The following is a 25683-nucleotide window of genomic DNA, read 5'->3' on the forward strand; positions in this document are numbered from 1 at the left end:
AAATGTCCCCTCTCGCCTCTATGCCAGTGTCCTCGGACAGCCTGGGTGATAAAAACACGATTTCTCCCCGCCATAGGCACACCGAAAAACACGAAACGCAAGAAATAACGCCTATGTACGGCCCAATGCATGTAGAGGGTATCTAGGAGACACGAGAGGCCTGGTGAAAACAAGGATGTGTTGCTGTACAAAGGATCACAGGAATTTTAAAAGGGTGTAGAGGTATTAGGCAAAATAGGAACGGAGAGAAGAAAAAAGGGATATAGTGCAAAATGAAGCGAAGCGATCATTTCCGGAATGTCAGCTTCCGGCCGATGCTGCGAATTGTTTTGATGTGACTATACAAGTCAGTCAACTTCTTTGCTGCGGCGATAAGTGACTCGTGCGCGGGATCCATACCTGTCATCCTGATCATTCTTGTCGGCTCGGATTGTAGTCACGGTTTGGCCAGAGGTCATCGGCCTTGAGGGTGGAGGGGCATTGACAAAGCGACGGGATGCCTAACCATTCTGTGTTAGCATTTGGGGATATTCATGGTGACACGATTGGATGAAAGAACACGAACCTCCCAGCGAGAATCCACATCCACCTCACTGGCGGAGCGTGCGTCATGGATAGTGGGATCTGAATAATTTGTGCTGTGGATGTCTGAACCCAACGAGGTAGTCCTAGCCAGTGGCGAGGCATTCGACTGCATAGACTTGCGCGAGCGTGACTCCGAGTAATCGCTATTAGAGTCGTAGCTGGCCAGACTCTGGGCTTGGCTACTGCTCGGGTTGATCAAGTTGGATGTATTTGACAGGAGTTGAGACGATGATGCAAGCTCACGGAAACGCTTCTGTTGCTGCTTCGAGGGTCGGTGGTGGGAGAACTTGTTGCCAAGGATGGCGGGAGCGTGCGAGATAAGGGCTTTGATCACGTCTTTCTTGAGGCGCAGGGCAAGATCCAGGTTCGACCATGTCTTGTTGCTGTACTCCAGAACTGGGAGGCGGAAGACGAAGTCATGGAGATCCTCCAAGTTGTGCTCTCCTTTGCCCTTGTAGCTCATGCAGAGAACCACATCATTCACCTTCACACGTGCGAGAGTCATGAAGTTGGAGGCGCGGGAGATCATCTGAGACAGGTCGTCGGTTGGCTCTTTGGATTTACCACCCTTGCTGGGGCCTTTAACCATCCCGAACTTCTTGCGACTGTCTTCGCTAGCACTGTGGCTAGACAGCGATCTTTCAGTGGGCTGTTTAGTCAACATGCGCAGACTATCAGCAGACTTCTTTTTGCTGAGACCGCCAGTCGTAGCGGGACGGCCTGTCTTGCGAGCGGTCTCTGATACACCCAGTCGGTTACTATCCTGGTGGATAGGTGTCATCACAAGTCCCTTCAGATGGCCTGAGCGATTACGCGACTTGGTCTCATCCGAAAGCGACAGAGTAGGCTGGAGTCGCAGTTCGATGGAGCCCGGTCCCTTAGAGATGGCGAGACTGTCCATAGACGAGGTATCACCGTCGGTACTCGTTGAGCGTGTCAGTGGCGCGCCATTTGAGCCTTCGTCATCATCTTCCTCATCCGAGCCCTCAAGCGGCTTCATGTTCTTAATCATGAAAGGCGAGAAGCCACCGGCCTCAAAGGCGCTAGAGCCCACGTTGGGGAAGATGTATTCAAAGACTTTCTGACCAAGCTCGCGTTCGAGCTGAATCTTGAGCGGGAACAATGAAACTTCGAAGTTGTCAAGCACGGGGATACCGGCAACGGCCTCCAGCATGTGCCATTTGACACGCAACATGAAGTCATCCAGGGTGCGTGCGCCGTCGAGATAAGGTGCGATAATTTGAGGGTAGATAGCGTCTGGAAGTAAGTTCAACCCGAATAGTCGCTCGATGGATACCAGGTTGTGGTTCGAGCCATCAGCATTGTCGGTTCGTTCGTATGAAGCATTGCGCAGCTGGAACTCAATCAACGGCTCAGAAGGCTCCTTCATCAGGTGCCACACGACCTCACTCGCCGATATGCTCCAGCGTAGTAAGCCATGGACTCCGGCTGCTCTAGACGAACTTGGTTCCATTCGCCGTTGAGAAGTTGTGATTGCCTTCATCATGAAGAAAAGTTCATCCTCGCATAGAGACAAGTCGCGTTCGAGAGCGAGCCGATCCTCCCAGCCCTGTTTGTCCAGGAATTTAGCATTAATCTGGAAGTACTCTTTGATTTCCTCCAATTGGCGAATGCGCGCTTGAAGCTTGAACACCATTTCCGGGACGCCACGAAGGTCACTGAAGTCGGAAGTGAGCATGATCCTCTCCAACCGCTCATTTCGGACCTTTTCGAGTGGCTCGCTGTAGAGCATGAGATCCAGGACAATGATATACATGGAATAGTACTCTGCAGAATCACAAATCGCACGGAAATGAGGGAAGTCCACGCTGATCGAGTCTATGCGGTCTTCCTGGTCATCAGGATGAGGCCCTTGCTGACCCTTTACCACCTCTTCGTTATACTTGAGGCGGAGGTTGTTGAACTTGTCGTAACGCAGGGTGGCAGAAGTCTTTTGCACAATACGAGAGAATCCAAATGGATTCAACTCGAAATCGAACATGGCTTCCAAAGTCAACCACGGGGGCCACGCTGATCCAGGCGCGTTTCCGTACTTATTGCCAGCATAAAATTGCAAGTTCGCCATCAGTTTCTTCTGTGTTGCAACAAAGAACTGGGCACCGTCCATTTCGAGGGAGAAACGACGCCGTATCAAGCCGCTGACATCGTCCGAGACACGGGCTTTGTCCATGATCGAGACGACCTTAAGTTCCATGCCTTTGGCGGCAACAAGCAAGACCGATTTCTGGTTCTTTTCACTGAGAAGCTGGATTTGAGGCGCAATGAGACGCAAGTGATAACTGTTCTGGGGAGTGAACTCCGGCATGGTATTCTCACTAGAACTGTCCGAGTTGGAAGGCGACTGGGCGTTCGGACTTGATTGGGTGTCTGGACTTGGTTGGGCGTTCGAGTCCGGTGGCTCGTTGCCATCGGCATTCACGTAGCGCTTACCATCATTCAGCAACTGTGCGACGCGTTCGTCGACCTCCTCCTCGTCCTCATCGTTGTTTGAGCTTCGGGTATGCGTCTTAGACATTTTAGGTTGCTTGCGCTTGTTCCTGTCCTGCTCCTCCACGATATCAAGGATGAATTTGACAGCTCGGCGAGACATATAGTAAATAAACCCACGCCGCTGGCTCACTTGGTGGCTGTACCGCAAGACGATGTTGCGGAGGGAGTTGTTCCATTTGAGCTGCACGTTGTGGATCATAAAACGATTGTTGAAATCACTGGAGAACTCATCGTTGGCCGACGAGTACATTCCATCCAGGCCTGAAGAACGGCCATCGGTTGTGGAATCAGCATCACGACCTGTTCGTCCTGTTCGGAAAGAAGCAGTGCTGGGTGCAACGTTTTTGCCAAGTGTGTCGCCATGTGGCGTCCGCTCGTCGCGTGCGATGTGCCTCTCAAGACGGTGGAGAGTTGTGGTCAAAAACCTGCGTCGTCTCGCCAGTGACTCTGACTGGCGAAGGAATAACTCATGCTCAGCTTTCAGGCCTTCGTTGTTGTCAACATCTCTCATGAGCTTGAGTTCCATTTCCCCAATGGTGCGTTCATAATTGCGAATTTGTGCCTCGACTGTTGCGAGGCGGTCTTTGACCAACTCGATCTGAACACGGCGAGGATCGTTAGTTTCCGACATGACACACTCGTGAGTCGGTTCGTGTCCAAACGTGCTGTACCCCGTTTCGTCGGGTCCAATGTCGCCATGATCTGTGTTACGGAAGTAGGTAAAGCGCGGGGTAAAGGCCAGAGGTAAGATCTGTGTACGAGGGTTCGACTCCTGTGGAAGGATCCAGTCCGGCTCCACAAAATCGTCCATGTCGACCCAGTCCAGGTTTTGATCAGGGATCGTGAACCGAGACAAGTCAACTGATGGAACAGGCTGCTGGAAGGAAGAGAGGATATCGTCTCTGTTGCGCTCAACATCCTCCGGCGTGGTGCCTTCGATGCTGGCGGACACTGCGCGGAAGTCTGCAGATTGCATATCAATTTGGGCTTGGTTAATACGCATTGCGCTTGTCCTAGTTTGTTTTGAACGGCCCCCGGCTTGTGTTTTGATCTGCTCGCGGCGTTGATGAATATCAAGTTTAAAGCAATCAAGACGAACCTTCAGGCCCGTAGCTGTAACAACTCTTTCCGCGTAATCTTCGCGGTCCTTGTGTTTGTATATGTGGGCCACGAACAGAGGTGCGAGAAGGATCTTGTATTTGACAGTTGCCAAATGACGGTTGAACTTCTTGCTCGTCTTTGTGACTCCTGGCCAGAGAGGTCCTTGGCGAACAGGAAGCGACATCACGCCCGAGAAAAGAGACCACCAATTGAAGAAGTGGGTGAAGAATCGCGGGGTGAGGTGGATTGTGTTGTAGCTCGAAGATGGTTGGACAGTGTCGACAGTCCAGTCTCTGTTCTGCGGTGCAATAATGGAGACAGAAAGGTGGATGTGGTCACTCCTGAAGCCACGATAAGCATCGTAACCAACACGCTCGGATGGTTTGAGGAATTTAGGGTTCTTGAGGATGACCTCATAATGGGGTTTGAAAGAGAAGGACCTTTCATCATTATCAACATCCCGCTCGAAGACGAGACCTGCTGCCCATTTGACATCGCCAGAGAGCTTCATGACAACCTTCTTGAAGTGGGCAGCGTTCTTCTGCTCGCTGGACGCAGAACTGTTGTCCAGCTCCTCTGTAGTCGCTTCATTTGCACAACGTGCTTCGGCACTGTAGTCGGGAATAGCAAGCACGTATTCGCCACTCGTGACAGTCATGAATTCCGTGGGGTTGTCACTGGTGTGAACATCCAATCGGACATCTCTGCGCCAGCACATGACAAATCCGCTTCCAAAGCCGGTCACCACATATGGATCACGAGAGCCCTTAAGTCGCAGATGTACATCGCCATCTTCCTTCCAGAGAACCTTAATCCGGGAATGAAAGCTGAGTCGGATCTTGTCCCAGAAGCCCACCCGCTCCGAGGGATCGATTTCAGGTTTGGTAAAGCCCTCGATGATTTTCATCATATCTTGAATGACAGGCTGGTAGGAGACACCCCATGAAATGCTAGTCGGCAAACTTGTGTTTATCTCGATGACAGGGTCTGAATATGTCTTAACCGGTGTAACAGAACGCCATACTTGAATATTGAACGCTTCGCGGGGAGACCCGTCGGGCCCTTCAGATGCAGGAACGAGTTCCACTTCGACCTGCCTCGCGGATTCATGGTCACGCCATTCTTCTGCAATGACGAAGTTTGTCCGCAAAGACCAGCTGGGAAGTCTTGGAGACTGCCCTGGGCGCAGGGCTGGAATGTGCAACAGATCTAGAGGATAATCTCGCAAGTTGACGCGCGCTTCACCCATTTCCAGGTTGAAGCTCATCGGGACGACCAGGCCATATTGCATAGACATGGGCATTCCCTTTCCGATTCGGTTCAAGTAACTCGGGAACTCATCGATAGGGAATGAGGGCTTGTCAATAACAAGGTTGACATCACTGATCAAAGCTGACATCAGACCCGGTCTGTTCGGAATGGCAAGAATGGTTTCGGTCTCCTTAACATCCGGAGGAGGTTCATCTGCACCAGAGAAGAGATTTCGGACTTGTTTGATGGAAGTGCCCTGAAACATGAGAGCTGCATCAATCTTTTCTTTCCAGACTTGAGCATTGTACTGTTGAAGTCGGTCCCAAGCGGCATCCACAGATATCTTTTGCTCTGATGAGAGACAGGTCGCGCCATCGGTATTATAGCGGTATTTCCGACCTCTCCCACGTTCCTGGTTGTTAGATCGCGGCCGTTCGTCAGCACTCCTGCTTCGCCTTGTGTCTTGGCTGGTTCGCTCGCTTCGCAAGGTCCGATGGCTCGATTTGGCTCGTAATCGGGATGTGGCGCGCCGCTGGTCAGATTCCCTGACTTTGTGGGATTTCAAGTCGAAGGCGTCTTCCCGGGCCAGTCGCTGAATCTGCTCAGCTAGGCCGAGTCGATAGATGCAGCCCAGTTTCCACTCAAACCCATCGTCCTCCAGCTCAAAGAGTAACGCTTTGCTGCGAAGAGATACCTTGGGCACCTTCTTCGGGGCTTCTGGCTCTCTCTTGGAGCCAAATTCTCTGCAACCATTTTTGAAGCGATTATGCAGCTGTTTGAAGGCCTTGGAAGTGTTGATAAGGTTATCAAAAATGCGGTGCATCACCATATGATGAGGTACACCAATTCGGATGAAGTCTGTCCATATATCAATCGATTTTTCTTCAACCAAAGTGTTGCCATGTTTCATCTTCATCTTTCGGAAGTCCAGCCTGACATTGTTCATACTGCCGATTCTTGCCCAAACCCCCTTGAGCTTAGGTGCCTCTGCATGGAAACGAACAAGGTTGGCCTTGACATAGGGAGTGGAAAGACGTTGGGAAGCACCGGCAAGTCCGTAGATCTGAATCATTATTTGAGGATCGTTCGGCAAGTTCGCCTTAAGCTGCACAACCGTTGCCTTCATGTCGTAGGTGACCAGCTCTTTCTTGGGTGACCATTTGTACGCCGGAGGCGGCGGAAGCGATATGCTTGCAGCCGCCCTGGACTTGCTTTCAGCAGACTGCGAGTGCTTTTGCGGGAAGGGTGTGAGCACGTCTTGGATCACGGAGACGGCAACACCAAGGCAGTAGAACCGGTACAGTGAGTACTGAAGGTATATGCCCTTGAACACAGAGGTGACATGCAGGATCGGTCCAAGGCGATCACTGTGTGTGCTCAGAGCGATCTCAAATCGGGGCAAAGTGAAGAATGGCTCGGGTTCCAAATAATCTTCTGATTCAATGACAAAGCCATCGAAACCACGCACATGGAGAGCCAGTCGCCGGCCATCTGAAGCGCCGCGTTGAGTGTGAGTGGCCTTGGGAGGTGAGGTTGGGGGAAATCGAAAGGGAGATTCATCACCAATGGTGGAATGGCTGGGAGTACGTCGCCTAGCAATGCTTCCGACGTTTTTCTCCGTTTTCTGAGCTTTGTATTCCGCTGTCCACGACTGTAGCTGCAGAGAGACTCCGCGAGATATATCAGATACGGTGCTGTCCACGCCAGCAATTTCCACGCTGGACCCTGTGGCTTCAAACTGAAATTGGAGTAGCCATGGGGGCACCCGTCTCAAAACGCTTGCCTTTTGATCATTTGCTGGTATCGGCACCCGCTTCTGTGATTGCATCTGGGTGATGAACTGCTGCAAAACTTCGCGGATTCCACGGTTTACCTCTCCATCAATCATGTGGACTGAAATCTCGTTAAGGCTTCCTGAGACGATTACACAGACCTCCGGGGTAGCATTCAGGTGGACCTTGAGCTCCAGATTCTCGTTTGTGAGCAAATTATGTTTGTTGCCTGCTGGGGTCTGGTAATAAAACTTGTGGGAGGCAACCCGGTAAATGGAAGATAGGGAATAGTGGGCACCACCTTCAGATGAATGAGACGATTCGATATCGAGTGAAATGGAGGAGATAGAAGAGATAAGAAGGTTGTAATCATCGGGAGTACCAGACTCTTTCTCGATTGGGAGAACAAACCGGATCACGGGTTCGTGTACAGAAAGCTTAATGCTTGCCTTTGGGAGTAATCGAGAAATCAATCGATGATTATCTCGCTTCTTCGCTCGAGGAGAAGAGGCTCGACTTTGTGCCAGCTTGAGCAGCCTCGAAACATGTTGCGGTTGGAGATCTACCGAGGGTGATGTGACAACCAAATTTGCGAACAGGACATTTGTGTTTCGCTCATCGGCGTTCTCATCATCAAAGGCGCTCACGGTCTTCGAGGGCAATGTGGTCTTGATAGTTGTCGTGGCCATGGGGATGTATAGAATGTCATCACTCTCGCCGGATTCGTCGTCTAAGCTGACCGAAAGAGAGATAGCAGCAAGAAGAGCCTGGTGGGCAACATCCTTCCGCTGGAAATACATGCGATGCTCCGGGCTCTTGGGATCCATCCGATGAAGATCAATTCCAAGCTCATGCGATACCACATTCAGATACACGGGTTTTTGTCCTGCGGACAGAGACTGGATACCCTTTGAGACACGGAAGAAGCTCAGAGCGATCTGGATCTCCTGTATACCACGGAGTAATGAACTTGCAAATTCCTTTGAGTCCGCCACAGTCTGTACAATGGAGTCGTCTCTGCTTCCAGGCTTGTCGAGTTCGTCCACAAAATCGGCAAATGACATCTCGTCATCGGTCTCAGTATTCCCTGGCCCTTGTGCAGACTTGACCGGCTTGATGCGCTGCAATAGCGTGCGGAGATCGTCATATGGAATATGCATACGTCCAATCTTAAGGGCCACCGAGGCGTCTCTCAGTCCGTCCAAATCCTTGTGAAGAAGTCCATGGAGGTTCACGCCCACATTATCCAATATCTCGGTTGGCTCCCGGCCGTCGACGTTGAGTAAAACATTTTTCACATTCATAATCCACTCGGCTGGGCGCTGGTCTCGCGACATATCCTTCTTGCGACGAAATAGCTTTCCCCGTTCCACCATCTTACTCCGCGTGTCGACTGAAAGGGAAAGCGATCCAACCTGGATCTGACCGGCGTTGACGAAGTGAACAGTTGTGTCGATAGCAGTCAGGTCCACAAGAGCCAACCAATTGATCTGCCGGTGTAGCCGCTTGACACTTTCCTTGATTCGTGTTAACGTCCTCCATGTTTTGCTTCTTCCGTCATGTTCGGGTGCGGCGCGGTCTTCGGGCGGTTTAGGGGGCCCAGGACTCTCCAATATGTCGCGGGGCACTTCGCGTTTTCCTTGCCCCAGAGTCGTCGAGTCCACGGTAACCTTCAGCTCTGTCAACCGAATGCTGATCCATGTTGGCTGGGCAAATGACGAAGGGTGTAACGAGAATCCGAGGCCGCGGATTTCAATGTGTATTCCTTCCCTCGGAGTGTATGCGATTCGGCGCAGTGAAAAGTAGCCGATCCGCTGGATGGAGATTCCCGTCGCGATCCGGACGATAGCGAATATGAAAAAGGACGAGAGGTAGAGAAGGAGGAACCCCACGAGAATCGAGGTCGGGTTAAAGAGGGTCATCGCGCTTTGCGATCAGCAGCGGGCTGATCTCAGACAGGCAGTGTCGACTCGTACATTGAGGTTATGTCGGGATTCAATTGCACTGTTGTTAGAACCCCCCAAGTCTCTACTGTCCGTCTGGTTGGAACCAGGGATTCCAGACTCCAGAACAGCAACGACTTTGTCCATCAAAGTCTCAGTAGGATGAGCACTTCGGGCTGATTCAAAGAAAAGGAGTGTAGGCGAATCATGCCGGGGGGGGGAGAACTCAAGGGTAAGGGAGAATGAGAGAGGTGGGCTACCGGACAGGTCGGAGGAACTGGCCAAAAAAAGCGGAACGCTAGTTATTTCTCTCAAAGCGGCTACCTTTTTACATTAATTGCTTTGATCCTTTGGTACTTTTCCATATATTATACTGTCAAGCATTTTATATTTCAATATCTTCCTATAATGTTCCTATACAGTTGTTGCTCATATGTATGTTCTGGTTGATCGACACGCGACCCAAGAATTCCCAAGGTTCAGGGGGAGATCATTTTGTCAGCCCTGGGGGACTCCAGGCCTGGGCTCTATATGTTGTTATTCATTATATTCTCGACTCTCTCTCTCTCCCTTTGTCTCCCTTCCCTCATATTGTACAATAATTTACATTTCCTTCTATTGTCACCTGTCCCACTTTTCAGGGTTCGTTTGAGCTTGAAGCAGGAATTGGTCTAGACTTCTCCAGTTCCTGGATCTTATCGTCAAGAAGAGCAATCTCAGCGTCAATGCTAAGCAGCTTTTCACTCAACATCTCCCTGTATTCCTGATCAGAGAGTGTGCGGAGTGGGACCCATTTAGATTCAGCCATTCGCTGCATCAGAGGTTTTGATGTCTTGTGTGCATTTTCCATTTGCCACGCGTCCACTCGGTTGAAGACGCTCTGGCCGCAGTAGCCGAGTAATGAGAAAATGATAGTCCCCGGAACCAGCCGGCCTCCTATATGATTTGGTTAGACACGATGCCACAGGGTGTGCTTTCGGTGCGGGATATGGTACCCATCAACCTCGTTACACTTCCACCGGCAATGCCACCGCATAAAGCACTCGCGTACGTGCGCTCCTTCGGCGAGGCTTTATCTTGGTAATGATGTTTAATGATGTTACTCCGCAGCCCTGTCCCAAGATAAAGGTTAGACATCAGCGATATAAGCTTAGGGTGTCTCCACATACACCAAAAGGCTGAGCCGCATGCAAACCAGTGGATGCCACATGACAATGAATGAATCATGGGATTGGGGGATCTGATGACGCCAGCGGCTCCTCCATAGATCAGGCCAGCAGTTCCTAGTTGAAAAATTAGCACTTCATCTTCAGGGAGCCGTGGTGTATCCAAGCAATCTTGTGAAGAACAGATACTTACCACTAAGGGCTCCGACTTTGGCAGCAGACAGGAGGGTGTGGGACTGGAAGTCCTGTACATCTTTAGTTTGATCTCCCATATTTATTCAAACTGAGAGATACATGGGTTCCGAGGTCGTGGACCGGTAAATTACAATCATTGAAGCACTCATTGAAGCAGCAATCCAAGTCGGAAAGAGTACGGTCACGTGTCAAGTTGATGTGCCTGGATTATGTAATTTCCTCCTCCGGCTTCCAAGGTTCCAGGGCTGGACAAATTAGGGCATGAACAGTAAGCTTCAAATTGGTATCAAAATGATTTGCATACATTTTATAATTATTCTTCTTATATACTGACTGACTGGCTAATACATGTTGGAGAGAAATGGCGGATGAACAGGGTGAAGATCTCACGGATATATCCCCACATTGCACATGTTCAGCAGATGATCCCCTGCAAGACAGCCCCACGATCTTTATTTCCCCCTCAAACTGTTGCAATTGATCCCTACTGGGTCAAAAGTCATCCCTGCACTTTAACAAAAAGTGCGATCTCCAGGGACCGCCTATTACTACACCTATCACTATGTCAAAAGGCTTAATTCTTGCTGTCAATGCTTAGATCCCCATTCAAACCACCTTCGCGGTGTTATCGCATCTTGTTATACAAAAGATTTAGAATTTAGGCCGACAAAGCATACACATGACGTCCACTACTAGTCGTACAATCTTCAGGTATACCATATTCCCGGGTGCCTTCTTAACAGTCTAAGCATCCATGGACCGTAGTAGCCTTTGCTCAGTGCTTTTCTTAAGTTATTGATACTAAGACCTTAGTACCACCAATAGTTATGCATGACCTGCTATGACTAGATGAACATGCCATTCGCTTATGGACCAATACTTATAGCAACCTAGACTAGAATATCAAAAGTAGGTAATCCCTATGATTTGCATATCGGCGTGTGGGAAAAGAAGAGAGAGGAAAAAGAAAAAGGCCTATGCGCAAAAAAGGGCCGACACCAATACCTATGTTGTATTTTTATACCAGAGGCTACGATGAAGTATATCAAAGAGAACTAAGAGCCGGTGCGGAATGATTTACAGAAGTCGGACTTGTGATACCGCTGATTCTCCAGGTTAATTGAGCCACTGTAAACCGACTCCTTCTGGAATGGCCGAATGTTAGCCGACCAGGTTGGAACGGGGATGAAGTTGTGTCCTCCATGCTGCTTTCGGGATATGTTCATTCTATGATATATTTTTAGCCGAGTATGAAGAAGACTACTATTGTACACAGATAAAGGGACAAACTCCGTGAACATCCCCAATTTCCCCCTCCATTCGAATCAACAAAAGTATTAGCCTATTACTTCCACATCATTCAATTCTAGATGGAATATCAATGGATTGGAAGATGGTCGCAGTTCAGGTATAGACCGATCTCGCGGCTCTGATTGGGCTAGCGTCATCACTAAAATTTTAGTAACCCGTCCACTTCCATGCCGCAGCCGACTTCCCCTCTACCAACTTTTCCACTGTGGGTTTGCAGATATTGAACACCCCAACTACTTCACTCAAATTTTTATTCTTGGCCTTCCCACCAGGTGTCTCTGACCTTTTGACTTTTCCTTTTTTCCAACCCTACTCTCCGAGAAGCGCGCACAAATCCCGGCGCGTTTCCCCCAACTTCAAACCGCAATCATGGGTTCGTTCCAGACCCTCAATTTTCCCCAGGGCATCGACCCGCGAAGATATTCATGGGCGATTCGCTGACATGTTGGAATATCAGCTCCCAAAAATAAAGCCCAGAAGATGTCTATGAGCACCTTCTTGGCCGATGAAAGTGAGTGACCCGAAAAAAGAATTGGATGATTGAAGGTGATTACTGACGACTATAGGCCTTGGCTCTTGGGCTGATGAGATGGAGGATATGCCCCTTCCTTGTAAGTCGCAGATTCCCCACCCCCACTATGGAAATTACGAAATTGTACTAACCCAAAAAAAATTATAGCCAGTATGTGGTTTGCCCAATACCTAGCATGCTTATCATTGATCGAAACGCCTGCTTACACTATGAACAGCCCAGCCTTTGACTTCCACCTTCAACCGTCGCCCCGCGGGTGATATGGGATACGGCTCCGGCTCTGGCGGCTTTGGTATGATGCCTCCCGCGCCAGATATACAGAACATGTTCTGACAGATTGAATGATTAGAGCGCGAGCGTGGTGGATATGCCGTTCGGGAGCCTCTTGATCTCCCCACCCAGCCCCCCTACACTTGCCACGTTGGCAACCTTTCCTTCGAAGCAACCGACGCCGATATCTCTGAGTTCTTCTCTGGATGTGGCGTGACGAGCGTCCGTCTCGTGGAAGACAAGTTGACAAAGGCTCCCAAGGGTTTCGGATATGTCGAGTTCGAGACCGTCGAGGGCCTGAAGAAGGCTCTGGATCTCTCCGGCTCCTCTTTCCAGGGACGTTCCATCCGTACCAGTGTTGCGGAGCCTCGTAAGTACCGAAGGTTGGCGTATTGCAAGGATCTCGACTGACAAGGTTATTTAGCCAAGGAATCTCGCCTGGAGGGCAAGGATCTTGACTGGTCCCGACGTGGACCCCTCCCCGAACTTCCCCAGCGCCGTGTTCCTGACCGCTCCAGCTTCGGACGTGGCATGGATGCCGGCTCCGATGCGGGCAGCGACCGCGGTGGCCGCCGCAGCAACTTTGAATCCGACGGAAAGCCCCGTGATTTCAACAACTGGGAGCGCAAGGGACCCCTTTCGCCCTCTGCCGGCCCGCCCCGCGAGGGTGGCCGAGAGCACAGCCACGACGGACCTGGCTCCAGCTTCCGGAGAAGCGAGGCCGCATGGGGTGAGGGACGTTCCCAGGACGAGGGCTCGCGCCCTCCCCGCCCCGAGCACGTTCGCCCCGAGCCTACACCTACTGCTGCCGATATGGACAACCAGTGGCGCGCCAGAATGCGCCCTGACGAAACTCCCAAAGAGCCCACCCCCGCCTCCCCCTCTGCTACACCTGCCGCTCCCGCTGCCCCTGCTACCCGCCCCAAGTTGAACCTGACGAAGCGCACTGTCTCCGAGAACCCCACCCCCACCTCAGCCAGCAGCGACTCCAAGGCTAGCCCCTTCGGTGCCGCTCGCCCCATTGACACCGCTACCCGCGAGCGTCAGGTCGAGGAGAGACGCCAGCTTGCTATCCGCCAAAAGCAGGAAGCTGCCGAGAAGGCTAAGGCCGAGAAAGCCGAGAAGTTTGCCGAGAAGCAAAGGCAGGCTAAGGAGGCAGCCCCCGCTGTTGACCACAATGGCAAGGATGTCCTTGAGACCCCCAAGGGTGGTGGCAACTTTGAGATCCTCCAGCGGGCCAGTGAGGATGGCGAATTGACCGCTGAAAACGAGACCGAGGAGACCGCCCCTGCTGCTCCTGTCGAAGCCAAGAAGGCGTCTGCTAACGGCTGGAGAGCCCCGGCCCCTGAGGCTGGTGCTGGCGGTGACGAGGAGGGATGGAGCACGGTCAGTGTGAACAAGCGCAACAACCGCCGTGGACAGACTGGTCGTGGATTCGCATAAACGTATCGATACCCCGAAGCAACGGCCGTTTTTGCCCTGAGCCTTGGATTTACCGGTATGCAGGTGGGTTAATTCTGGACGAGGTTCATTCCAGTCTTGGTGCGCTGCTCGGTCGAGTCACCTTGAGCGGTACACCCGGATAGGTCTGTCACTCATAATTACCACCAGCTTCCGCCATTTCTCAGTGCCGGACGCAGGTTGCTTTTTCTGATTGAGCTTTATTCTCCTTTCCACTTCCCTTCCTTTTTTTTGCCCTTTGGGTTGATGATCTCTTTCCCTTTTTCGGGGGCTAGATTTTTCGATATACATCTAGTCCTCGCTTCGATGATCTGGCAGTCCGAAAAGTTTCATTTTATGTCTTGTTTCGCTATCTAGCTATTATTCCCATGCGTGACTCAAAGTGATCTGCTCATGACCATTACAGCCGATGCGAAATGAATACTACATGTTCCATTTTATTCCTTTCCCTCGTCTCTTCACTTTTTTTTCCCTTGTTGTCTCAGTTTTCTCCTCTCTTCCGTTCGATTGACCACGGGTGGTCCTGTTTCTTTCTCGTCTCTGTCTACCGTCGGGGACCTACATTGGAGAGGTGGAGTCTTTGACACTCTTCTTTCTCCGTTCTCGGCCATGTGAACAAGACGACTGTGCGAGAATAGTCATTACGAGCACCCCTCTCATGAGTACAATGTTGACGAATTCCTGTTCTTTGCTCTTCTTTCTGCGACTGCTTCTAATTCAATTCTTTGGGATCTTTGCATGGCAGAGTTGTCTCGATGGTCCTTGCTACATTTCTGTGTACTAACCTTTGAATTGAATCCGCTTAGCATAGAATGAAATGCAGTCTTCACTGACAGTGGGTTTCGAATTCGCTAGGGTATTATGTAGATACTGAGAGGTTATAAATATGTATGTTGTTCCAAGGGTAGCATATCTCCAACGTAAATACTTCCATGGCCCGTCTTTACGTTGTATATCTCTTGACGGGCCGACCTTCGAGACACCTAGTGTATCAGAATGTCGATCAGTTACCTTGAAGGAATGGGGAGGTTGGACCTTGAATATACAACATATAGTGATGTCTATAGCTATAGCTACCTAGGTATGTACGGAGTACACATATGTCTAATTTTAGTAGTAATAGTCTCTTAACTAGATCCAAGACATGAGAAGATCGGATTTCGAGGCTATTGATTCAAGCAAGGGTATATAAATAGGACCCACTAGTCTCAAACGGTCCGAACGTGGCAGATTAAGGCAATGAGCGTGAGGTGTGTGATGGGAGTTTAGTATATACAACAGTTGTAATGTGTAGACTGCAATTAAATGTTTTGAATGTGTTTTGAACATATATAGATCTTTGTTTACATCCATTTTCATATTCTATGAGATCATCCAGGAACCACCTGGGCAAGGATACAATTGGCCAAGAAATCGAAGTGGCCGGTATGGAATTAATTGAAGCCCCTTCAAAGGGCCAGGGATTATGATTTTCAGCCTTTTAATTTTCTTTTCTTCTTGTTCCTTTTTCTTTTTTCCTGTTAGTACTTAGGTACTTCTTATACCCCGTCAGGCCCCGTCAAATCACCGTTGCAATCTTAGTACGCCTAGTTTAAAAAACAAATTAAATGACAATCCCGGGGTAAGCCCCATGTTGTCATGTCGACTACCACAACATCCCTCACTACCACACTTGTCGCACCGGCCATGAAGGGTGCTATATCAGAAAAACAATGTCCTATGTGTTGGGGCGAAGGATTTTCTAATGGCTCTGGTGCCCAAGATAGAATCCAGGAGCTGGAGGGGCAGGTGCATGCGTTGACAGCGCGCGCTTCAGCTACAGGTAAGCCTTTGGACTATCTCTGCAGACTACATACACAAGCGTAGTATGAATGTGATCGCATCTACAGAGAGTATAGAGCAGTGTTCTTTTTTTGTTCCCTTCCCTTCCCTTTCTTACCGAACCCTTAAAAACAAGAACACTCCCCCCGCTAACCCGATCGCAAACAGCCTCCAAACTCAGCCAGTACGAAGAAGAAATCCGACATCTACGCTCCTCCCAACCCCAAGGATCCTACCACACCCCACGAAGCAGCTCCTCACTGGGCAGACCTCCTTCCCAAACCGAGCATTCGTCACCGCAACGCCCAACATCCTCAGAATCCCAACCCCAACCACAAACATACCAGAGCCGCCTCACAAACCTAGCCTCCCTCCTCCCATACCGACGCGGCAGCGCAACCCCCGCAAGCGCGCCATCCACATCCAGCGGCGCACCCCTCCCGACTACCCCGACTACCTTGACAACACCCCTTCCACATATGTCGCCTGCGAACAGTGAACACAACACCGAACTGCAGGATGCGCTTACGCGCGAACAGAGGCTGCGCGAGGCTGCTGAATCGCAGCTTTCACAAGCGAGCACTGAGCTAGAGGAGTTGACCGTGCAGCTTTTCAGTCAGGCGAATGAGATGGTTGCGGAGGAGCGGAAGGCACGCGCGAAGCTTGAGGAGAGGGTAGCCGTGCTGGAGAGGAGGGATGTTGAGAAGCGCACTCGGTTGGAGAGACTGGAGAAGGCTATGGCGCGTGTGGAGCGTTTGAGGGCTTTGGTTAATCATCAATGAGGGTTTCCAACCTTGGAAGGTTTCACCTGGACATCCTTGGAACGTTGGAAGGCTTTTGGCTGACATGGGTTTCATTTGTTACGACTGATACGATTGGATTATTTGATGACGGACATGATTTGGGCGTTCTATTCGGATTTGCTTGGATTCCCTTTGCAATTGGAGTGTACAGTTCAGGTCATTTTGTAACTGGTTATCGAGATTGTTTTTGCCGACAGATTGAGGAATTGGATTGTGACCCGATCCATCACGGAGTCTCCGTGTTGGTAGAGACACCTGAAGTAATACACCTGGGAATGCACGTCATCTATAATATACTACATAAGACTAGTCCCAAAGTATACCACCGACAAAAGCAAATAAGATACGGAGTATCCGACCCTAAATTAACATAATAGGAAATGCAGCCGACCAGCAAATGAGGTGCCGCCTCCCCGCTTAAAGTGGCTTTGGGGACATTCACTTACTCCACTGCTAGACTTCCTTTAATAGCACCAAAGTACAGGGAAAGTAATATCATTGTATATTTCATCTCGAATATATCACTCTCTACATTAATCATGTCTATCGGTGTGGCTATCATCGGCAGTGGTACCTTCTTCTCCTATACACTTTATGCTGCATGCATTGGCTGACATTCAACAGGTCTCTTCGCGAAAGAGCAGCACCTAGTATGACGGACTCTAATGACATCCTCTTCTATGTAACTGGACTAATTTAACCACGCAGCCTGCCGTTCAAGCTGCCTCCAACTTCCAACTCAAGGCCATCTATTCTCGCTCCTTGAAGTCAGCCAAGGACCTCGCCAGCGGCACGGCAGAAGTCGATCTCTACTCTGAAGACTCGGGCTCTGGCAAGTCCTATACCGATCTACTGGCTCGTTCAGATATCGGCGCTGTGATCATTGCGTACGGGATCACCCCCCTTTTCTCTAGGTTCCACTAGATGGGCGAAAAACTAACTCTCAACTCCAACAGCCTTCCTATTCTGGTTCAGCCGGAGTTCATCAAGAAAGCACTGCTCGCTGGCAAGCACGTCTTGTCCGAGAAGCCCATCGCTAAGGATGTCGCCACTGCCCAGGAACTTTTGAAATGGTGCAAGAGTAATATCGATACCCGCAAGGTCTTCTGGGCCGTCGCCGAGAACTTCCGTTATATGAAGAAGTTCCTCTTCGCGGCCGAGCAAGTCCAGAAGCTAGGCAAGGTCCAGAACTTCCGGGTGAACGTTCACAGCCTGATGGATAAGGGAAACAAGTACTTCCGTACGTTCAATCCCGGCTGAGGCTCTACACAGTGGATCCTACGGAGACTGACTATATTTGAACTAGACACCGCCTGGCGCAAGACTCCTGAGTACCAAGGCGGATTCCTTTTGGACGGCGGTGTGCACATGACTGCTGCGCTACGCCTGATTCTAGGCCCCGCGGAGCATCTTAGCATTCTGTCGGCGCAGTCACAGCTGCAGCAATCATTCCTGCCACCGGTGGATACGGTGGATGCCGTCGCGAAGACGGAATCTGGTGCTACGGGCGTTATCTCCTTGTCGTGGGGATCGCCATTTAATGATCAGATCTTTGAGTTTGCTTGCGAGAAAGGTGTCGTCACCTTGAACTTTGATGATGTGACAGTTAACGGCGAGAAGCACCATGTTGAGTTTGATGGCAAGGGTGTTGTGCCCGAGGTGGCGGAGTTTGCAAACTCAATTGTGAGTGGAAAACCTGACAGCAGACAGTCTCCCGAGGAAGCATTGGCGGATCTGGAGATCTTGGAGCAGATGTTGCGGAGTGGCGAGAAAGATGGCGAGAAGGTTCAGTTGCATTTGCAGTGATATGAATCCTACATGGAAATAATTGCAAAAGAAAATGGCACATAAATGATCAAGATGTATTGGAATACTATGAATGCGCAGCGTAAGATCGGAGAACCATCACTATGTACTCCGTACAGTTGTATAGAACATCTCCAGATATTACCCAAAGAGGAATAGTAGGGCTAGGGCTAGACCAGCCCTAGGCTGACATAAGTGGCCTGGTTTCGCTTAGTTCGCCCAAAGCGCACTAGTGTGGGTCTCCCACTCTGCTGCGGGAGAACCTGAGAGAGAAGTTTTCGAGATTGAACTCCGACCCGACAACTCTCGAACGCCCGGCGAGACCCAGCAATACCGACAAGGTCAGTCAACAAAAATGCGCATTCTATTCGATTCAGTCACTAATTTTGATTCCAGATGGCCGCCGCTAAGCAGCACATCCCTATCGTGAAGAAGCGTATGTTCCCGATCACCTGTTCCATTCTTTTCGTGCCCGTGCTTTGGATACTCTCGCCCTTCGATCGACCAAGTGAACAAACAAGCTCAGCAAAATGCACCAACCGAAACGACAACCATTGGAGGATTGATGCGGGAAAAAAAACCAACACTAGTCTTGAATCGAAGGGCCGTGGAGGCTGAAAAGGACATGGGCTTTCCACATTCACGATCGGAGGACTGACATCGACCGCAATTAGGCACGCACCGCTTCAACCGTCACCAGTCTGACCGGTTCATGCGCGTTGGCGCCTCGTGGCGCAAGCCCAAGGGTATTGACAACTGCGTTCGTCGCCGTTTCAAGGGCCAGATGGCCATGCCCTCCATCGGTTACGGTTCCAACAAGAAGACCCGCCACATGATGCCCTCCGGCCACAAGGCTTTCCTCGTCCAGAACACCAAGGACGTTGAGCTCCTCCTCATGCACAACCGCACCTTCGCTGCTGAGTACGTTCCGCCACCTCTCGGAGCGATCTTGATCGTTCTCCATAGGCATTCGCGTATTTCCTTTACTAACAAGTTTACAGGATCGGCCACGCCGTTTCCTCCCGCAAGCGTGTCGAGATTATCGAGAAGGCCAAGGCTCTCGGTGTTAAGGTCACTAACCCCAAGGGCCGTGTCACCACCGAGGCATAAATGGAATAAACCCAGTTTGTTTCCTTTTAATTGGGATAGGTGCACGAGGTCGGGGTTTTTGTATGGCGATACTATCTCTCTGGCGATAACGAAATTTAAGGATTGTGCATGGCATGTCCGGCTCGGGCCTTGTCATAGTGCCGGGCGCTGTGAAGCGAGAGAATTGTTCTCTGAAATGACAACAAAAATTGCAAAAATCCCTTTTGGTCCAAGACATTTCAATTAGGCGGATTTCCAATCTGGCCTTGTATATGTAGTGTGTATGTATCCCTGTACATACAATGTAGTCCGATATCCACATAACCCTATAAACTAGTTGAACTTCCTTATACTACAACACTACAACACTACAACATATTAACATATAACATATTGAATGTGAAACCCCTTTACATACACGTTGTAGTCGATCACTTATCACACGTTTCAGATCATCGGACCCACCTGTGGTGACGTACGCAACACGGGCAAAACCCTGAAGCTCCGAGACCACATAGCACGGCATAGGAGCACAGGATCGGGATGGGACTAGGTCAGGACAGCGTATGGAGCATCCATTATCCAAAATGTCTCACATCTGCTCAATCCTGGGGAATAACAGTACCACAATAAGCTCTGGTTTCGATGTAACCTATGTACATAGGCAGCCTTGAACTCGCATCAGCCCCCACGCGCCCATCACTTAAGAACTTGAGACCCTCCTGAAGATCCTCTCAAACCTTGTGATTTATATTTGGGTCTCCATCTGGACATGGAGACCGATGGATCCTTCCATATCCATTGAAACCCCTTTCCTCAATCCTCTTCCTCTCTACCTCTAGAGTCCCAGGAAAGCCCCTCCCCAAAATGCACTCTGTCCCGCCCCGATATGGTCGCTGGGTACTCATTCTGGGGCCAGTAATCCTGGTCCTCTTGATACTGCAATTCACCAACGCCGACTTCGGCTCAAAGACCACGCAGGACGTGCTCGAACCCGCCACGGGGGTAACAATTGATAATACACACAACGAAACCGAAATAACCGACCATGTACCATCATCCTGTCCCACAGACACAGGAATGGACTCAGTACTGGTGGTTATGAAAACCGGCATCACAGAAGCGCAAGACAAAGTCCCCGTGCACCTAAGAACAACCCTCCGCTGCGTGCCGCACAAGATAATCGTCTCAGACTTCGAAGAAGACATAGCCGGTACACGCACGCACGACGTCTTCCTCAACGTCTCCGAAACCCTCAAACAAACAAACCAAGACTTCGCCCTGTACAACCGCGCCCGCACAGGCGGCCGCACAGCCCTAACCTCACAAGACCACACCAAAGTCGCCAACGGCCCGTCCGGCATGATGGACAACCCAGGCTGGAAACTGGATAAGTGGAAGTTCCTGCCTATGATCCATACAGCGCGGCGCGAGAAGCCAGATGCCAAGTGGTTCGTCTTCCTCGAAGCAGACACGTATCCGATCTGGCCGAATCTGCTCGGGTGGCTGGCGCATTTCAATCACGAGGAGAGGCTGTATCTGGGGAATCAGATGCAGATCGGGTCGACTTTGTTTGCGCATGGTGGGTCGGGCTTTGTGCTTTCGAATGCGGCTATCCATTCCGTCGCGGATTATCACACATCGCATATTGACGAGTGGGATGATATCACGAATCGGGAATGGGCGGGGGATTGTGTGCTTGGGATGGCGCTTGCTGCTGCTGGTATTGGGCTTACTTGGTCTTGGCCGCATGTAACTACTCAGTCGGTTTGGGAGCAGGATATGTTGCATGAGGCTTTTTCGAAGACGCCTTGGTGTTTTGCGCCGTTCACTTTCCACCATATGACGCCCGCGGATGTGGATCGGTTGTGGGAATTCGAACAGCAGTGGTTTGCGGATGTGAGTTTTCTTTTTCCTTTCCCTTTTTAGCCCTTTCCGGTATCAATTGGGATATCAAGATATCCAATCTCCACCTCCCTGGAATATATGGATATACCACTAACAAATCCCAGTCAAACACGAACGTCCTCATATACGGTGACATCTTCCGCAACCTCATCCGTCCAACTCTCGCAGATCATCTGGACAACTGGGACAACTTCGCGAGCGCAGGCGACGATAAAGAGGATTACAAGGGTCCCAAGACGCCGACTTCTCTCGCTGCCTGCGCAGACTACTGCGCCGCAGATCCAGAGTGCATCCAGTACCGCCTGACAGCCGATTCGCGCTGCACCACGTCCAATGCGGTCTTGCGCGGGAAGCCCTCACCAAGCACGCAGTCAGGCACGATGCTGTGGCGGGTTGATGCTGCGGTGGAGCGGATGAAGCAGTGTCACAAGGTGACATGGGTGACCGGCTAGATTTTGGTCCGATGTCTGTTTTATCGTTGGGATACATTACTAGGCGTTTAGCGTTGAGCGTTATGTTTTGGTCTGGTTCGGTTTTGCATTGTGCAAGATAGCGGCATTTATAGCGTTGGCTGAGAAGCGAAATTGGTAAAGAATTATACATAAACTGGCTGTTATAGGGAAGAGTAGTTCTGACAAGAGTCAGAAGTGAGTATCTTAGAGGAAGGTGCCTCCGAACTCTTCCCATTCGGGGTTAGCATGAGATTCTTCTTTGTTTGTGGCATTTCGAGACAGGGTGAGATCTCGACTACAAAGAACCAAAGTGCTGGATTGATATATATGGGATGGAATGGCTAGCCATTTCTAATCATATCTACAGGATCTCCAGCAAAGTGTCAAGCCAAAAATTCAAAAGATGGCGATTTGGACTACAACTCGGGTCGATATAACACATACACGGGCTCAGGTTTGCAAGTGTGTTATACGAATAAATTTAGATAGGTTGCACATATCTCTATACGTCTTCTAAAAGCAGCAAATCTATATGATAGGAATGAACACCAAGACCAAGACGCTGTGCTCGTACACTTTTGATGGTAAGTCGGCAGAGTGGTATCATAAGACAAAGACTTTCCAAGAAATATGATATAGGTAGAAGGTATTTTCAAGAAAGGAACCCCTAAAGAACAACATCATTAGCTCGTAGCAGCTGCCTCTGTGGCTTCACGGGGAGGCTCGTTCCTCCTGGCAGCCTCGGAGATATTGACGAGACCAACGCCTTCCAGCAGCACAGAGCCAGTGTTTGCATCTGCAGCATGGTCATCGTCACCCAAGCCAGGGGGAATAGTCCCGTGGCCAACGATGATTTCCTCGCCTTCAGCGGCAGGAACCCAGTTCGGACACTCGCGGGGACCCTCCATACCCGCAGGAGGCAATCCCCAGCGAGGCATGGGGCTGCGGTAAGCCCAATCACCGTCTCGATCGGCATACGCAACAGCATGCAAGAAGATACCGAGTTCATGGGGACCCGGGTCCGAGTACAGTTCTGTTCCGCAGACTTCACAGAGATCGCCGGACAGACGCTCGCCCTTGCGCTTCTCGTAGTCCTCAGCTGCGGCCATCTGCTCGCGGTGCATGATCTCATTGACAAGCACCGGGTCGGTGTTCGGCGGGACATTCGGCGCCGCAGTCAGGTGTGTACGGTACGAGACCGTGTCGGGGATCTCGGTCTTACCCATGAGAGACAACCGCGCAACGATCTCTTCGTCGCGATCTGCGCTCGCCTCGGCCTTGCCGAGCTCAGGCCCGAACACACGGCGGTTGGAGTAGATAGGGTCGTTGCTGATCGGATGGCCCAAGAACTGAAGGTGGACGCGAATTTGGTGGGTGCGGCCCGTCAGCGGGAGACAGTGCACGATACTGTAGCCCTCGGTCTCGTTGGCGAATGACGCGGGCGGGGTAGCGGGACGCTCGTCGTCGCTAGATGACTCGGTCTCCTTTGCTGACTCGGGAGGGTAGTAAGCCAGGCGACGGAACTTGGTGGTTGCTTCTTTGCCGGTGGCGCGCACACGGTTGAGACCCAGTTTCGGGCTAACCTGCATGATCGGCTGGTCGCAGACAACAACACCGTCTGGGAACTTGCCCTTCACGCGCGCGACATATTCTTTCTGTACGGACCGGGCCTTGAGCGCGGCAGCCATTTTATCAGCGCCCTTGGCGTGCTTCCCAATGAACATGATTCCAGATGTCAATCGGTCAAGTCGGTTGCATGGGCGAGGTAACCATTCGGAGCCGCGCTCGGAGCGCAGAATTTGGATGACCGTGTTGAAGTTGTATCGTCCCGCGGCATGCACTGGTACACCAGCAGGCTTATCAATGACCATGAGGTCATCATCTTCGTAAATGATTCCCACAGGAAGGCTTGTAACGGGCGGTTCATGGCGGTGGAGAGTGTGTGAGATGACCTGGCCGTTTTTAAGTGTCGTTTCGGGGCGGGCTGTCACGCCGTTAACCTGTACAAGGCCATCCTCCAGGGCTTTCCTCTGGTAATTGTCAGTTTGCAGTTCTACATCTGGAGGCCCATGCCCACATATTCACGTACATAGTATTCTGGCTTCCGATCGCGAAACTCGGAAGTGAAGATCTCGACCAGCTGGCGACCCCGCCATCGCTCCTTGCAATTGGTGTTGTAGGTGAAATGGTAGGGCGTGACACGACGGAAACCGCCGTCCAAATAGTAAGGCGCAGGCCATGGATCGCATGGGGTCACCAGTACATCGGGGGTCTTCTCAACTGGCTTGGAGGGGGATACATGGTCGACGTTCGTGAGGGCCATAGTGGGCAGCTTGAGCTTGCCTTGCCGTAGCAAGTAGGCTGTGAGACGAGGTGAGGGAGCCAGATGGACGACGAAGGTGACGAAGGTGACGAAGGTGACGAATGGAGACTCGAGGAGACCTGGAGAAACTTGGAGAATTGATAAAAAAAAATAAAGAAAAGGTAAGATAACAGCCCCACATCGAACAAATCAGTACATTCCAGGCACGGAGGACTATTTTCCAATGCTCTCTCCACAAATTAAAATTGAAAGAGCCAATCGCGGACAAAACTGCCCCACAAATCAAATTCGGAAAACCAATCACAACATGGCGGAAAACGGAAAAAAAGATATGCAACCTGTGGGACTCGAACCCACGCCACTTTCGTGACCAGAATGCTCACTATAATCAGTGAAAGAGGTAATTTCTCTTGAGTCTGGCGCCTGTTGATTTTGTTAGTTTAGTTCAGTTGAATTAAGGTGAATATATTACTAACCTTAACCGCTCGGCCAAAGTTGCGAATCAACGAAATATACCACGGTATATTGAGTTACAAGTTATACTTTCAATATCCCGCAAAATTATATCACGAGTACACTAGACTATATCATAAGTTCCTACAATGCCAGCCCTATTGCCATCCCTATCTGACCCATTCATTCTACATACCCGTGGACGAGTAATAATATGTTGAATACCTCAGTGTCTGAGGCATCTCATGTCAGATAGAAACCCATATTTAGCTCTGCTTCCTCTCTCTCTCTCTTCTTCCTCTCCCGGTCCCCTTCAATACGTTGTTTTCTCTATTGATTTCACTCCGTATTGTATCTCCATGACAATGCGATAAAGTACCTCCACTTATCCACGATAACAACTCTTAACTCTTGTATATGCCCACTCTCCCAAGACAAATCGGAGCCAATACTAGGATTTAGAGACTGTGCTAATGCCATCCGCCGATCTACGGAGGAAGCCGAAGCTACAGCCTGGCAGCTATAAGTCTAGTCTTTAGTTTTGACGCTTCTGCAAACTAATCCGGTACTATCATGAACTAACTATAGTTACAAAGTGAGCGGTAATGAATAGATAAGCTTTTTGCTATTTAGCTATGATTTGGTTAGGTATTGTGGTAGTGTCTAGACCTTTTGTTTTTTCGGGAACTCGGAGTCGTCCTAAAGATCTTTCAAATTAGTGATACCTTGTATAGGCTATAATGTTTTACGTTTTAGGCACTATTAAAGGACTAATAGTATTTAGCACTACTAGTAGCCCTCTCGAAACTGATTAGTGATATATTATAGCTCGACGCTCCTAGCAGAACCACCTACGAGGAATTGGCAGTATCACTACCGAATACCGAAAGTAGATGGCGATATGTGACGTACGCCCAGCCCACTTCCTCC

General features: G+C 50.4%; 7 protein-coding genes across 7 annotated transcripts; 4 read left to right on the top strand and 3 right to left on the bottom strand.

The window, feature by feature from the left end:
• Positions 1-286: 286 nt before the first annotated feature.
• N7525_006670 (FMP27 family protein) lies at positions 287-9142 on the bottom strand (the record flags this gene model as incomplete). Its single annotated transcript, XM_002567171.2, has 3 exons — positions 287-338; positions 400-500; positions 566-9142. 3 exons carry the CDS (start codon positions 9140-9142, stop codon positions 287-289), a joined length of 8730 nt encoding a protein of 2909 aa, XP_002567217.2.
• A 658-nt stretch (positions 9143-9800) lies between these two features.
• On the bottom strand, positions 9801-10601 carry N7525_006671 (uncharacterized protein; the record flags this gene model as incomplete). The annotated part of the gene is made up of 4 exons (XM_002567172.1): positions 9801-10099; positions 10159-10275; positions 10333-10446; positions 10523-10601. 4 exons carry the CDS (start codon positions 10599-10601, stop codon positions 9801-9803), a joined length of 609 nt encoding a protein of 202 aa, XP_002567218.1.
• A 1603-nt stretch (positions 10602-12204) lies between these two features.
• On the top strand, positions 12205-14080 carry N7525_006672 (translation initiation factor 4B; the record flags this gene model as incomplete). The annotated part of the gene is made up of 6 exons (XM_002567173.1): positions 12205-12208; positions 12293-12346; positions 12402-12446; positions 12585-12659; positions 12717-13007; positions 13062-14080. The coding sequence occupies 6 exons, from the start codon at positions 12205-12207 to the stop codon at positions 14078-14080; spliced, it is 1488 nt and encodes a 495-aa protein (XP_002567219.1).
• Positions 14081-15736: 1656 nt separating this feature from the next.
• Positions 15737-16701, top strand: N7525_006673 (uncharacterized protein; the record flags this gene model as incomplete). Its single annotated transcript, XM_002567174.1, has 2 exons — positions 15737-15920; positions 16088-16701. 2 exons carry the CDS (start codon positions 15737-15739, stop codon positions 16699-16701), a joined length of 798 nt encoding a protein of 265 aa, XP_002567220.1.
• Positions 16702-17261: 560 nt separating this feature from the next.
• On the top strand, positions 17262-19854 carry N7525_006674 (uncharacterized protein; the record flags this gene model as incomplete). The annotated part of the gene is made up of 9 exons (XM_061213804.1): positions 17262-17292; positions 17347-17372; positions 17431-17609; positions 17679-17962; positions 18029-18507; positions 18762-18869; positions 18925-18964; positions 19203-19449; positions 19530-19854. The coding sequence occupies 9 exons, from the start codon at positions 17262-17264 to the stop codon at positions 19636-19638; spliced, it is 1503 nt and encodes a 500-aa protein (XP_061068235.1). The 3' UTR covers positions 19639-19854.
• Positions 19855-20484: 630 nt separating this feature from the next.
• Positions 20485-21977, top strand: N7525_006675 (uncharacterized protein; the record flags this gene model as incomplete). The annotated part of the gene is made up of 2 exons (XM_002567177.1): positions 20485-21516; positions 21630-21977. The coding sequence occupies 2 exons, from the start codon at positions 20485-20487 to the stop codon at positions 21975-21977; spliced, it is 1380 nt and encodes a 459-aa protein (XP_002567223.1).
• Positions 21978-22660: 683 nt separating this feature from the next.
• N7525_006676 (pseudouridine synthase family protein) lies at positions 22661-24723 on the bottom strand (the record flags this gene model as incomplete). Its single annotated transcript, XM_002567178.2, has 3 exons — positions 22661-24007; positions 24067-24419; positions 24684-24723. Coding segments are annotated over 3 exons (1740 nt in total), but the record flags the coding sequence as incomplete, so codon positions are not given.
• Between the last annotated feature and the right edge of the window lie 960 nt (positions 24724-25683).

Source organism: Penicillium rubens (genome assembly GCF_028828025.1).
Source record: "Penicillium rubens strain IBT 27055 chromosome Unknown utg000003l_segment0_segment0, whole genome shotgun sequence".
Lineage (NCBI taxonomy): Eukaryota > Fungi > Ascomycota > Eurotiomycetes > Eurotiales > Aspergillaceae > Penicillium > Penicillium rubens.